This window comes from Schistocerca piceifrons, chromosome 3, assembly GCF_021461385.2.
Source record: "Schistocerca piceifrons isolate TAMUIC-IGC-003096 chromosome 3, iqSchPice1.1, whole genome shotgun sequence".
NCBI classification, from domain to species: Eukaryota; Metazoa; Arthropoda; class Insecta; order Orthoptera; family Acrididae; genus Schistocerca; species Schistocerca piceifrons.
In genome coordinates, this window is record NC_060140.1 from 369,531,427 (window position 1) to 369,547,345 (window position 15,919).

Below are 15,919 nucleotides of genomic sequence, written 5' to 3' on the forward strand. Positions count from 1 at the left end.
CATAGGTGCACTTCACAGTACATAGCAAATACAATTTACAACTGTCTGTCCATTTGTAAGAATTCACTAAATGATGTTCCCCGTATAAGTCAGCCCTGGACAATGATCTATAACCAAGCAGGCAAGAGCTGCTCTTCTACCTTGCGAGTAGGCTTATGTCTGTTGTCATCCAGTCATAAGCAAATTGTACTCTAACGGCAATCGGCCGAGGCAAAGCTGATATCTTCATCCTCGGTGATGCCCGGGGTGTTGGTGCAACTCACGCAAGTGGTGAGTCTCTATGGCAGTGCCATCAGCTTGCATCTTTGCACCTGTGGTGCTTTTGCTCTGGCTGTGTCTTGTTCGTACGACACAGCACTCATATTTTGTTATTTTCCTGGAGGCCCCCCCCCCTCCTTTTCCCCCTCTTTCTTGGTTTTGTGTGTGTGTGTGTGTGTGCGCGTGTGCTGTTGGATCCACATAACACATACTCTTTACCAAGGAGGTGTTAATATGTGTGCAATCGTTTTGTTACAAGAAAATGCAATTCGATGCATTCAAAACAAAGATGTGTTGCCATTCAGCTCACTGCCATCTGTATTTGCACTACCATCTGAGACAGGTTTTGGGAGTGAGTGAGCAACAGTGTGGTATTGATTACTTTTGGTGGGTATCTTGTGAGCTGTAACTGTACCTCATTGTGGCACAAACATAGTGGATTTGACAAAATGATCTGTGATACTGATCGTGTAGAGATATCCATTTTGACTTTCATTTTTGTGTGTGAGAGGTTCTGTGCCACATTTTCACTTTGTGAAATATAAGAACTCCTACACAACTCCACTTATTGTTCATTCTGCATGGTTGACTATATATTGGCAATGGCACTAAGCCCAAAATCTCTTAAATGTTTGTAATGTTATGAAGAGGTACACTGTAAGTAAAGGGAAGTCTGGCTATGACATATCAGTATTATGAGTGGTGACTAGGTAAGAATCTGCTGGCATCAACTCTCATAAGTTGACTGTGCTTTGATCTCTCAAGTTTTCTTGGCATGATTGGTTAATGATGTGCTTTCAGGTGTTCAGCTGAGTTGCTGATTCCATTTTCATGCACAGTATTTCGATGACTGAACCTGTAGTCTGTTTAAGGTGCTGTGAGCTGAGGAAGTGAATACACAAAACAACACAGCCCGCAGCATCTGAAGAAGAAGACTGTGTTGATCATCGCAATATAGGGCATAAAAATGGAATCAACAACACACCCGAACATCCAAAAGTGCACCACTTACTGTGTTTGCTGTAAACTAACAGCTGTGCAATGGATTAGAAGAGTTGAAAGTCTCAAAGAATTCTGTTCCTATCATCTTTTGTCCCTGGTAATATCGTGGTGGATTTCTGTGGAAGGACTGCAGGCACCAGTAATTGACTTGCCATGACAGTAGTGTGGACCCATTGCTGTGCGCCTTCTGAGATGGTCTCCAACATAACAAAACAATACCCAGCAGAACATCTGTTCTTACAAAAATTACAGCACTAGTAATGCACCCTTGGATACCTGCATGTTATATTCTGAAATGTAAGGGCAAAGTAGTGCTTGAACTCAAGAAAATAATTCTATCCCATACATTACACACTTTGTAAACTTTTTGTGCTATTTGCAAATTAGTTCATCGGCATAAAGGAAGCAACAGGTTTTGATGGCCATATCCATTTGATTTACATTATATCATAAGTGAAATGAACACATGAGTATAAAGAGCCAGAGGTTTTTTTTGCATGGGAAGTCTCTGATAGGGGTACACTTTGTTTGAAACAGTGTCAGCCTATCAGAGATTTGTTCCAGTGTTATTTCGGGTGAGCATTGGGTTAGTTCCTACTAGAAGGCAACAATCAGCGTCCTTTAAAATATTTGCCATAATGGAATAGTTGTTCAACAAAAGACCAACAAATGTGTGTCATATTGCCTTGTTTGCATCATTGATTATTATGATCTGGTATTCAAGTTTCTGGGGGATCAGTTATCTGATATGGCTGCACATGATCATTGTTGACGTATGACTCCCATTTTAGGTAAAACAATAACAGTAAAACTTTTTATTATTGTCAGACACAAAAATGTAATGTGTCGCTGCTTCTTTGAGATTATAGGAGAAAAAAACTACCAATTTTAGTAGGTGGACTGTAGGGAACAAAGGATGTCACAGCAGACCATAGAATTGAAAATATTGCAGAGCAGGTAGATGTATGAGTTGTGTAACTTATCTTTCTTTTCACTGTAAATAATAAAATAGTTCAATATGATTGCAGCAAAATGATTGGAGAAGCAAACACTTCGCAGTGTATGCTAAAACAGTTCTGTTAATTTGAACAGGAAATCAAAGCTGTCCAGCTGGAAGAAGTGTTGAACGAGCGAGCTGATGAAGAAATGGAAGTCTCAGATGCTGAAGACGATATGACAAGCCATAAAAAAAAGAGCCGTGATGCTGATGATAGATCCACTATCAATGTGTTGAGGGTAAGTTTGTAAAATTATTGAAATTGTCTTTAATTGGCACTAATACAGGGACATTAGTTGCTATAATGTTAGATACTTTTTCGAACTACATTCATAACTTTTACAGGGTAGTTGTATCTTCTGAACTTTTAGTACGTGACTTAGTGGAATTATGCCTTGTCACATCAATTGCTCACTCAGTACACACAATGAACACAGATTTCATTTCTACCAGAGATTGGTTAGTTTATTGAATGTGATGTATTGGGATCTTCAGATGTGCCTGAACAGAGATGGATACTTCTGTCATTAAATAAACATATGAACGTGCTACAGAGAAACAATACAGTCCGATGTTAACTGCAGGTCTGCACGTAGCACTGTCTTGGAAGGGTATCCTATTCAACAAGGCTGGATGGTAGACATAATTAAATCTGGAATGCTTACAAATACCCTTGCTTCATGTGAACACGTAATGGCAGAATTTTGAGAATAGCACAAAAATACGGGATCTTTGTCTTTGTGATTCAGGAAACCATGTCTAGATGAATTTACTCTAATCTTTTTTCTGTTCCATAGTTTGGGATATTCATATATCTAGCTAGTTAAAATCAGTCACATAATCATTTTCATGTCCCTGTTTCTTTGTCTTTCTTTCACAGAAGTAGCAAAACAGAGTATATTTATGAAGCTTATCAATCTTTCATCCCATAACTTACATATTAATATATAATTTTTTGCATTATTAATACATTAAACATCCACCTCTACTTCAAGCGAGGCATATGGGGAAACACAGACAATGGCATGTATGTCACAGCATGTTGCATTACAAATATGGGCCCGTATTTCTCATAGTCCTCAATTTTAAGTAGGTGTGTGTGAGTTATTTTTATTTATGTATTTAACAGAACTCTTCAGTATCTTGGACCATAAATTTTATCAAGAGCAGGCATTGGTTCTAGAGTAAACAGTGACTGTTGAAATAAAGTTTGTAGGACAGCCAACACAAATAAAAATCATTATTTTTTATTGACAAGTTTCACACAATGTAATGAGAGCATTGTCAGAAACTGTGGAATTTACACTGTATAATTTACACAGTGTTTGGAATTTACACTTTGGAATTTACAAACTCTTAAAATACAGTATCTTATATTGATATAAATGAACATATTCGGTTAACAGTGTGACAAATTATTTTCAAGGTAGATCTATCTGTAGTAGTTTGTAAGACAGTTAGAATTATCCACGTAAATTAAATTCGTTCATTTAATAAATTTTTTGAGTTCTCTTGTTTTCTATAACAGTTACAAATTTTTCCAATTTGTTTAGCAAAGAGCCTTGGAAGAATTAGAAATTTTTAGTAGAAAAAAAATGAAGCATGCAAATTTATTAAATGGACAAAACAGATCAGCAAAGGCCCTTTGCCAAATGTAATGGGAGAATTAAAAGTTTCATTAGAAATAAATGAAATGTACAGAATTTATTAAATCAATAAAACAAATTTTATTTGCATGGATTCTTCCAATTTTCGACAAAGTACTAGAGATGAGCAGTCAAGACATAACCTTAACTACGTTCCATTTTATTCTTACAGAAATATTCTCAAAAATGTATTATGTTTAGTTTACTTTCAGAGATGTAATTTTTTTTAAAAGGTGTATATGGTGTCAACACGGAAATGCCCTATTTTCAATCTGCTGTCATCACAAAATTAAATGAAGTAGATTATAACCTTCTCGGAAGTAAATTGAAAGCAAAGTTTTAAAAAATTACAGTGTCAAAGTAAAACACCTTCATGTGAGCCAGTGCGATTACATGAAGAATGTTTAGTCTGCACTGGAAACCTCGTGAATCTGCTGAAACGCATCCAAAGGGATGGTACCGATGACTTCAACAATCCAAGTGCAGATATCTTTGAAGGTCCTGCACTGCAGTGGTGAACATCCTGTCCTTCATGTAGCCCCAGAGTTGAAACAGGCTATAATATGAATGTTGATGCTGATTAAATTTTTGATGTACTACATGAACCATCAGTGTTCTGTGATGACCTTACTGATTTTGTATTGACTGATGTTGAGGTGGAAGCTAGTCCAGCTTGGCTTACTATTGCTATTGTTCATCTTAATTGTGCATTACATTCGTTGGCTACTAGCTACAAAAACTTCCCGCCAAGTGATGTAATTGCATACTGAACATTTGTGGTAACACATACTGAAGTTTTTACAAGAATTGATGTTTCAGGAATTTTTTTAAATTTAAAAATCTATATGTGTATGTACTCGTCAAACATATGGAATGAATATAAAATTTATGTTAGTTGGTGATGTGTGACTGTGTAATAGTATTAAAGATCTGTAGCATCAACTGAGAACTGGCATCTATGAATGCCGTTATATAATATATGAGCTCTGCCATAACTTCTATGCAGCATTTTATGTGGATATGACCACTAATAAGCTGTCCATGTGAATGAATTGTCATCAGGAACCAGTGGCTAAGAGCAGAGTCAACCACATAATAGCAGAACACTGATGAGCACCATGCTTGATTGCATCACACCTGCACCAGCTGGATCTCTCTTCTCAATACCAAATTGTTTAATTTATGTTTTTACGATACAACTTTCAGTTCTGTAAACGTCCTGACAATGCACCCATGGTGTAGGTGTAGCATCTTTGATTATCAACAAGAGCAGAAAATAGTATTATGGGAGTAGGATTTGTTACAAATAGGAAGGTAGGGCAGAGACTGAGCTACAGTGAACAGTACAGTGATGAGGTTGTCTTCATCAAAATTGGCTGCAAATCATCACAGACAATAATTGTTCAAGTATATATGCTGACGTGACAGTCAGAAGGTGAAGAGATAGGGAAAGTGTATGGGGATATTAATGCGATTTAGCTGCTTGAGCACTGTGGATTTACATTCCCTCTCCATGCCCACATATGGTACAACTTACAACAAGTTTGGAAAAGATATGTACAGAGTCATTTTATCCATGGAGCTGGCTTGATTGATAGATTCTAAGTTTGTCTTTCAAATGAAGCACACCTGATTCATTTGTATCAAACAAGAAATGAAAATCATTGTCTTTGGAATGGAAACTTAATATTATCAAAGACTTTGATGCAAAAATTACAATTTGTGAACTGGCAAAGGAGGTTGATCTACCTGGATCAGTCACAATAATTATAAGAAAAAATACTCAAAGCTGTGGAAAATGCCCAGTCTTCGAGCTTAAGTATCATTCTTAAATGTTATGGTATTATCATTCAGATGGAAACAATGTTAAATTATGGTGTGATTATGAAGTACATCTACATCTACATCTACTTCTACTTCTACATCCGTACTCCGCAAGCCACCTGACGGTGTGTGGCGGAGGGTACCTTGAGTACCGCTATCGGTTCTCTCTTGTATTCCAGTCTCGTATTGTTCGTGGAAAGAAGGATTGTTGGTATGCCCCTGCGTGGGATCTAATCTCTCTGATTTTACCCTCATGGTCTCTTCGCGAGATATACGTAGGAGGGAGCAATATACTGCTTGACTCCTCGGTGAAGGTATGTCCTCGAAACTTCAACAAAAGCCCGTACCGAGCTACTGAGCGTCTCTCCTGCAGAGTCTTCCACTGGAGTTTATCTATCGTCTCTGTAACGCTTTCATGATTACTAAATCATCCTGTAACGAAGCGTGCTGCTCTCCGTTGGATCCTCTCTATCTCTTCTATCAACCCTATCTGGTACGGATCCCACACCGATGAACAATACTCAAGCAGTGGGCGAACAAGTGTACTGTAACCTACTTCCTTTGTTTTCGGATTGCATTTCCTTAGGATTCTTCCAATGAATCTCAGTCTGGCATCTGCTTTACCGACAATTAACTTTATATGATCATTCCATTTTAAATCACTCCTAATGCATACTCCCAGACAATTTATGGAATTAACTGCTTCCAGTTGCTGACCTGCTGTATTGTAGCTAAATGATAAGGGATCTTTCTTTCTGTGTATTCGCAGCACATTACACTTGTCTACATTGAGATTCAATAGCCATTCCCTACACCATGTGTCAATTCGCTGCAGATCCTCCTGCATTTCAGTACAATTTTTCATTGTTACAACCTCTCGATATACCACAGCATCATCCGCAAAAAGCCTCAGTGAACTTCCGATGTCACCCACAAGGTCATTGATATATATTGTGAATAGCAACGGTCCTACGACACTCCCCTGCGGCACACCTGAAATCACTATTACTTTGGACGAATTCTCTCCATTGAGTATGACATGCTGCATTCTGTTATCTCTTCAATCCAATCACACAATTGGTCTGATGGTCCATATAGTCTTACTTTGTTCATTAAACGATTGCGGGGAACTGTGTCGAATTCCTTGCGGAAGTCAAGAAACACGGCATCTACCTGGGAACCCGTAGCCGGCCGGAGTGGCCGAGCGGTTAAAGGCGCTACAGTCTGGAACCGCACGACCGCTACGGTCGCAGGTTCGAATCCTGCCTCGGGCATGGATGTGTGTGATGTCCTTAGGTTAGTTAGGTTTAAGTAGTTCTAAGTTCTAGGGGACTTATGACCACAGCAGTTGAGTCCCATAGTGCTCAGAGCCATTTGAACCATTTTTTGGGAACCCGTGTTTATGGCCCTCTGCGTCTCGTGGACGAATAGCGCGAGCTGGGTTCCACACGATTTTCTTTTTCGAAACCCATGCTGATTTCTAGTCTCCAGAAAAGTCATTATACTCTACAACTGATCGACGTTAGAGATATAGATCTATAGTTCTGCACATCTGTTCAATGTCCCTTGTTGAAAACGGGGATGACCTGTGCCCTTTTCCAATCCTTTGGAACCCTACGCTCTTCTAGAGACCTACGGTACACCGCTGCAAGAAGGGCGAAGGTTCCTTCACGTACTCTGTGTAAAATCGAACTGGTATCCCATCAGGTCCAGTGGCCTTTCTTCTTTTGAGCGATTTTAATTGTTTCTCTATCCCTCTGTCGTCTATTTCGATATCTACCATTTTGACATCTGTGCGATAATTTAGAGAAGGAACTACCTTGCAGTCTTTCTCTGTGAAACAGCTTTGGAAAAAGACATTTAATATTTCGGCCTTTAGGCTGTCATCCTCTCAGTACCATTTTGGTCACGAGTGTCTGGACATTATGTTTTGATCTACCTACTGCTTTGACATAAGACCAAAATTTCTTAGGATTTTCTGCCTAGTCAGTACATAGAACTTTACTTTCGAATTCATTGAATGCCTCTCACATAGCCCTCCTCACACTACATTTTGCTTCGCGTAATTTTTGTCTGCAAGGCTCTGGCTATGTTTATGTTTGCTGTGAAGTTCCCTTTGCTTCCGCAGCAGTTTTCTAACTCGGTTGTTGTACCATGGTGGCTCTTTTCCATATCTTATGAACCTGCTTGGCACATACTCATCTAATGCATATTGTATGATGGTTTTGAACTTTGTCCACTGATGCTCAACACTATCTGTACCAGAGACAAAACTTTCGTGTTGAGCCGTCAGGTACTCTGAAATCTGCTTTTTGTCACTTTTGCTAAACAGAAAAATTTTCCTACCTTTTTTAATATTTCTATTTACAGTTGAAATCATCGATGCAGTAACCGCTTTATGATTGCTGATTCCCTGTTCTGCATTAACTGTTTCAAATAGTTCGGGTCTGTTTGTCACCAGAAGGTCTAATATGTTAGTGCCATGAGTCGGTTCTCTGTTTAACTGCTCAAAGTAGTTTCAGATAATGCACTTTAAAAAAATTCACTGGAGTCTTTGTCCCTGCCACCCATTATAAACGTTTGAGTCTCCCAGTCTATATCCGGCAAATTAAAATCTCCACCTAGAACTATAACATGGTGGGGAAATCTACTCGAAATATTTTCCAAATAGCGCCTCCCCCTTCACTGTCCAGCCTGTCTCTGCGGTATACATTCTAATCTGAGTTTAGAATTTCATTACTGTTTACATCTGGTTTTAGCCAACTTTCTGTCCCTTGCACTATGTGGGCATTGTGACCGTTTATTAATGCGTTTATTAATGAGAGCAGACCTGGGACCTTTCTATAGATGCTCCTGCAGTTTACTATTAGCACATTAATATTGTTATTCCCTGTTGCATTGTGCCTACTCCTACCTTGCCGCATCTCAGGAGGTGTCTTGTTGGGCCTAGGGAGGGAATTCTCTAACCTAAAAAACCCACATGTTCACTCCACACGTACTCCGCTACCCTTGTAGCCACTTCCTGCGTGTAGTGCACGCATGACCTATTCGAGAAATTTGCACCCTAGATCTCCGCAGAATCGTCTGAGCCTCTCTCTTAAGGCTTCCACTCGGCTACAAACCAGACGACTGCGGTCGGTTCTGGGAATGATACTACAAATAGTTAGCTCAGATTCCACCCCTCGAGCGAGGCTTTCCGCCTTCACCATCTCCGCCAACCGCCTGTATGAACTGAGGATGACCTCTGAACCCAGGCGGCAGGAGTCATTGGTGCCGACATGAGCAACAATTTGCAGTCGGGTGCACCCAGTGCTCTCTATCGCCGCCGGCAGGGCCTCCACATCTCGGATGAGACCCCCCCCCCCCCCCCCCCCCCCTCCCCCGGCAAGCAGACAGAGTGAACACTGGCCTTCTTCCCCAAACTTCCCACTGTTTTCGTAAGGGGCTCCATCACCCGCCTAACGTTGGAGCTCCCAATCACTAATAAACCCCTCCCCCCATTTGCCTGCTCGGACCTTGCTGAATGGAGTGGTCACATGTCTTCTCACAGGCAGAGTGGGTGATGCCACACGGCCAGCCTCCACATTGACCCTCCGCCTTGTGCACCATGAACGCCACTGAACCCGCCACTCCCCTTGGGGAGAGGGTCGCCCAACCGCGCCTGGTAACCGCGAAGATGTCTTGACAGCAGGGACAGTGGGTGAAGCATGTAACACCTGGGGTGTACCATGCGACGCACCAGACTCCTCACTGCCGCTACATTATGAGGCAGCAGCCTGAAGACGGCTGACCGCGGCCACCAACACGTTCAGCTGTTCACGTACCGTGGCCAGCTCCTCCTGCATCCGTACACAGCAGTCACACATCCTATCCATCCTAAGAAATCAATTTACTGTAGAGAGTTAATAAACTTTTAACTAGACTGCTAATTCACTAAAGGCGGCTGATAGTTGACTAAACTGTGGTTACTAGACACTTCTTGTAGAAAACAATGAAAATAGCACTACCTGTCTCTGGACTGTACTCAAAACAAACACTAGCACTACTGGCAGTATGGCTGATTATAGGGACTGTCTCTGACTGTATTCAAAACAAACCCCAAATCTATGGAACACTATTACTAGCACTCAACAATTAAAGCTTCCTAAAAGCAAAAACACACAGAAGAAGAAGTGACAAGTAAGAAAAATACAGTTAATACTTAAATTAATGTCGCTCGCTGCACAGCAGACGCAAAGCAGATGGCAGTTACGACGAGAGTGAAAATTTCTACTGGTTAGAACACAGTGTGATCTGAAGCTGAACTGATTTTTGAGGGATTGAAAGAAGAAGCTGGGAAGGCGACAAGAGATGAAATGTTTAAAGCTAGTGACAATTGGTTTAGTTGATTAAGAAGTCATCGTAATTGGCGAAGTATCGCAAGAAATGGAGAGGCAGAGGCAGGTAGCACTGATAAAGAGACTGCATCGCTCTATCCAGAAACTAAAAAATGTGACTGTACCAGCCAAACCATACTCAACCTGAAGATTTTAATCCTGCCGAAGGTTAGTGATGGCTGGTGAGAATGCTGCTCGTGATTGTAAATTGAAACCTCTCTTAGTTTATCCGTTCAGTAAATCGAAGAGCTTAAAAAAATACGTCTGAAGTTCGGTTACCCATGACTTGGAAATTGAATGCTACAACTTGGGTGACACCTTCCGTCATGACTTCATACCTGAAGCCAAACATCATTGCCAGTTAAATTTCATTTAAAAGTGATGTTGTTGATTGACTATGCACCAGGTCATCATCATCATCCCCCTCCCCCCCCCCCCCCCCTCCCGCATGTAAAAGTTGTACTTTTGCCACTGAACATAACCAACTTGCTTCAACCATTGGACCAGGGAGTCATTAAAACATTTAAAGCTTACTACATGAGACAATCATTTACACATCTACATGAAGCTATGAGACTAAACAGTGAGCTCACTGTTAAAGGCTTGTGGAAGCAATTGAATGTTTTGAATGCTGTGAGAAGTACTGAATGATCTCAGAACGAAATTTCACAAGAAATTTTAAATGGTGTAAGGTAAAAACTGTGTCCCTTTTTTTTTCACCAGTGAAGCCCACTGGGAACGGGTACCAGATACTGATCAAATTGCTAATGTGATTGAAGAATTGCTTGATCTTGCCAGACAATTAAATTTGGAGGTGGATGGCGGTGACGTTCAAGAACTGCTGCTTTTACACAGTCAGGAACTGACAATTGATTAGCTTATAGAAATGCATGAGCAAAAGCAGAACATTGAACAACCTGATTCATTAGACCCAGTTCAGTCAGAAGATCAGATCAGTTTCAAACTTGACAGGAGGCCTCTGTTCAATTGAGAAAGGGTTACAAATTTTAGAAAAAGTAGACTGCAAGAAAATGTGCATTTATGCTACAAAGTGGAGAATGAAAAATTTTGCTATGAGGAAATTTTGTGTGAGAGGACATAAATTTGACTCATCAGATGACATTGTTATATTATATGAAGCCTTCTGTCTCACAGTAGCTTTGGTTTACCTTGTTGCAATGCATAGTACTGTGATATAATTTTATGTATTGTCAAACATTTTATTAAACATTTTTCTTCTAAATTTTACTGTTTTATTTAGTCTCTGGTCCCAATCGAACATAATTTGTGCGTGTTTGTATATACAAAATTGGATTCTGACTCACGCAAATTTGTCTTAACACCATTATTGCTTGGTCACACCTGTCGCATAAGTCCATGGTATTATTCTACTCAGAAAGGCCGGGAAGATTTCAGTGATATTATGTCATGGTCAAGCAGAGATTCTGAAACCACATATGAGATTTTAAGGCGTACACAGTAGCAGATACATATAGACTAATATCACAATTGAGTAATGATGATGAGTCGACTGAAGGTTAAGAGAGGATTCAGGATGAATCGGTGTGCAAAGAAGTGGGATGTGGAAATACTAAGGCATGAAGAGATATGCATCAAATTCTGTGAGGCTGTAGAACTGCGATAATTATTAGCTAAGTAGGCAGTAGGCTAATTATTGCAGTATCTATAGCCTCACAGAACTTCAAGCACATCTCTTCATTCCACATCCCACCACTCAGTAGGCAGTAGGCAAGATGTACCTGTCGTCCAGTGGTTGTGTCTTTGATAAGTAATCAAAATGTCCTCGGTCCTTGCTTTGAAACCTGCCACTGCTTAAATTTTGATTAATAATCAGCATTGGCAGCCAAAAATTTCCAGCATAAGAAAGTGCCCTCATTCTGCCAACGACCATGTCAGAGAGGGCAGAGGAGTGGACAGAGGTTTGGGACACACTCGTGTTCTAGGAGTGGGGAAACTGCCCCTAAAGGTGGAAAAATCAGCAATATTCAATGGCATGAGGATGCAGAAGGCAATGGAAACTACTGCTTTAAAGATATGTAACATGTATCTAAAGGACATGTGGCCTGTAATTGAAAAAGTGTCATGATGATCTCTCCATTGGCAAAAGATTCCAGAATAGTCACCCATTTGGATCTCTGGGAGGGGACTGCCAAGGGGGAGGTGAGCATGAGAAAAAGATTGACTAATCAACGAAAGGATAACGTTCTATAAGATTGGGGCATGGAATGTCAGAAGCTTGAACATGGTTGGGAAACTAGAAAATCTGAAAAGGAAAATGCAAAGGCTCAGTCTAGATATAGTAGGGGTTAGTGAAGTGAATTAGGAAGAAGACAAGGATTTCTGGTCAGACGACTATATGGTAATATCAACAGCAGCAAAAAATGGTATAGCAGGAGTAGGATTCGTTATGAATAGGAATGTAGTGCAGAGAGAGTGTGTTATTGTGAATGGTTCAGTGATAGGGTTGTTCTTATCAGAATCAACAGCAAACCAGCACTGACAATGATAGTTCAGGTATATATGCTGACGTCGCAAGCTGAAGATTGAGAGATAGAGAAAGTATATGAGGATGTTGAACGGGTAATACAGTATGTGAAAGGAGATGAAAATCTAATAATCATGGGAGACTGGAATGCAGTTGTAAGGGAAGGAGCAGAAGAAAAGGTTACAGGAGAATATGGGCTTGGGACAAGAAATGAGAGAGGAGAAAGAGTAATTGAGTTCTGTAATAAATTTCAGCCAGTAATTGAGTTCTGTAATAAATTTCAGCCAGTAATGGCAAATACTCTGTTCAAGAGTTACAAGAAGAGGAGGTATACTTGGAAAAGACTATGTGGTACGGGAAGGTTTCATTAGATTACATCGTGTCAGACAGAGATTCCAAAATCAGATATTGGATTGTAAGGTGTACCCAGGAGCAGATACAGACTCAGAGGACAATATAGTAGTGATGAAGTGTAGGCTGAAGTTGAAGACATTAGTCAGGAAGAATCAGTAGGCAAAGAAGCAGGATACGGAAGTACTAAGGAATGACAAGATACGCTTCAAGTTTTCTAATGCTATAGATACAGCAATAAGGAATAGTTCAGTAGGCAGTACAGTTGAAGAGGAATGGACATCTCTAGAAAGGGCCATTACAGAAGCTGGAAAGACATAGGTCCAAAGAAGGTAACTGCAAAGAAACCATGGGTAGGGGAAGAAATACTTCACTTGATCGATGAAAGGAGGAAGTACAAAAATGTCCCAGGAAACTCAGAAACACAGAAATACTAGTCTCTGAGGAATTAAATAAATAGGAAGTGCAGAGAAGCTAAGACAAAATGACCTGATGAAAAATGTGATGAAATCTAAAACGAAATGATTGTCGCAAGGACAGACTCAGCATACAGGAAAGTCAAAGCAACCTTTGGTGTAATTAGAAGTATGGGCTGTGACATGAAGAGTGCAATGGGAATTCCACTGTTAGATGGAGAGGAGAGAGTGAATAGGTGGAAAGAGTACATTGAAGGCCTCTATGAAGGGAATGACTTCTTGTCTGATGACCTGATAGAAGAAGAAAAAGGAGTCAATATGGAAGACACAAATACAGTGTTTTTTATGCGTTCCAGACTCGAAAAACACAACAATTAAGGAAAATGCAGAATCGAGGAAAATGTTAAAATCCCCCATAATATGAGCAAAAACACATGTAATTGGCATATGTGATTAAAAATTGCAATCCTCTCTGATACTTTGTATAAAATCTGACCACATGAAGGAAATTAAATATATAATATATATAGTATAAAAGTAAATTGGTATGTTGGTACAAGGTAATCGAGCTATTTCCCAACGTGCTATGGCCACACATTATAGATTCAAAATATGTGTTTTTGAGAGATCATCCTCTGTGCTTACCCAGAAAAAAAAGCAAAAATTGACGAAAATGTTAAATTAAATGAAAAACATCGCAGCAGCTGTGATTGAACCAAAGTGTAAATGCAGACATCTGCTTGATGACTAACTTTGTCACCATTGCTGTTATTGTTTAGTGATTTTTCTGTGAGCCTCACTTCATATGTTCACAACTATTTAAGTGTCATTTTAGGCTTGATGAGAGAAACAGAGACATGAAAAAATGAATTTACTTCTCCAGTTGATGTTACAAGTTCATTAGAGTTTCGGTACACTGTACAAAATGTAAATTTGGAACACAGCTCCAGTCCTATATTCTCACTTTGTGCCCTCTGTCACTGCTGCCAATCTTTATGATCTACAATGTGTGGTGTGTGTGGTACAAAGTATATACAGGGTGAGTCACGTAAGACGTAACACCCCCATTATTCCGTTGGCGATTGCACATATCGACAAGCGGTGTTCGGCGAATCATAGCCGACTATGGGGCACATACTTTGGTACATGCACAATAATCACAACGTTTACATTGACCGAGATAATGAGGCAAGTACATGTTTTATAAATGGGCCGCTAAACTTTTTTAGCATCATTCGAACACTCTGGAAAAGACGCGTATGGTGATGTAACGCATGTTGCTATTGTGATTCAAACTTCGCTTAAGACGCTGGGAAATTTTGTACGATTGAAGGTAGAGGCAGTCGGAAGCGGCTGCAGACGGTAAACATGCCTTGCGCGACCCGCAGGCCGAGTTGCCGTGCTCTATGCAGCATTCACGGCCTACGCTACGTAGGTAAATCCTCAGCTGCCCTCTTTTAAGCAAAATTTGAATCACAATAGCAACATGTGTTACATCACTATACGCGTCTTTTCCAGAATATTCGAATGATGGTAAAAAAAGTATAGCGTCCCATTTAAAAAACATGTACTTACTTCATTATCTCAGTCAATATAATCGTTGTGATTATTGTGCATGTACCGACGTATGTGCCCCATAGTCCACTATGATTCTCCGAAAACCACATGCCGATACGTGCAATCACCTCCGGAATAAAGGGGGTGTTACGTCTTACGCGACTCACCCTGTATATATGAGTAGTGTGTGTAGTTGTTGCAACTGTATCGTGTCAGATTTGAACACAAAACTCTTTAAAAATGCTCTATCATGAAACTCTTGTTCTGTGTGACATCTGTCATAGCACATCATCTTAAAGTATATTTTTAGCACTTCACAAAATGCTTTCAGACCTACCTGCACTTCTGTCTTTGAAGGGCCACTCATACTCTCCACACACCCAGTAGGCGAGCTCATTTTATGTATGTTAGTGTGGTGTGGTGGTTACACTGAGTATTGGGTGACTTAAGAAGTCACTAGCAAAGAAGAGTTCACTAGCCATTTCACTAGACATTTCCTGAATTATGACCAAGCATATTCTTCAAGACTCAGTGTTTGAATTTAAAAGGTTGACAGTTACATTGTTGCTGAGTACAGTACATCAGAAATACATGCAAAAGGATGAGGCTGAGTTAGAAGTGGCACAAGAAAAGGTTGTGGCTGGGCCCCTTTGTCACATATTTGCTTAGTCCGGAATGCTTTAAGTCAAACTGTCTTTGTTTTTCCATCACTGCTGCAACCTAGCAGTAGTTGTATCATAATTACCCGTTGAAGCTAGATGTTGTAAGTTGTGTTGGCAACACCAGTCAAGGATTACTTCAGCATTTCCTCTCTCACATCTCCCCTCTCCACAATGGCCTAAAATATTCCCTTAACTCCACCACTACCTGTAGTGTGAACCATCTGTCTTTTGTGCTACTTATAACTCATTCAGTCACATTAAATGTCAATAGGAAGAAAAAGGGATGAAGTCAAGCAAGACGTTGAGTAAGAACCGAGAACCAAG

At 40.1% G+C, this 15,919-nt stretch overlaps 1 protein-coding gene across 1 annotated transcript in view; it reads left to right on the top strand.

The window, feature by feature from the left end:
• LOC124788093 (ecto-NOX disulfide-thiol exchanger 2) overlaps positions 1–15,919 on the top strand; it is a 217,078-nt gene that overhangs the window by 137,347 nt on the left and 63,812 nt on the right. The window contains exon 9 of the mRNA XM_047255195.1: positions 2,353–2,496. Coding sequence (XP_047111151.1) covers positions 2,353–2,496 — 144 coding nt within the window. The remainder of the gene's footprint in view (positions 1–2,352; positions 2,497–15,919) is intronic.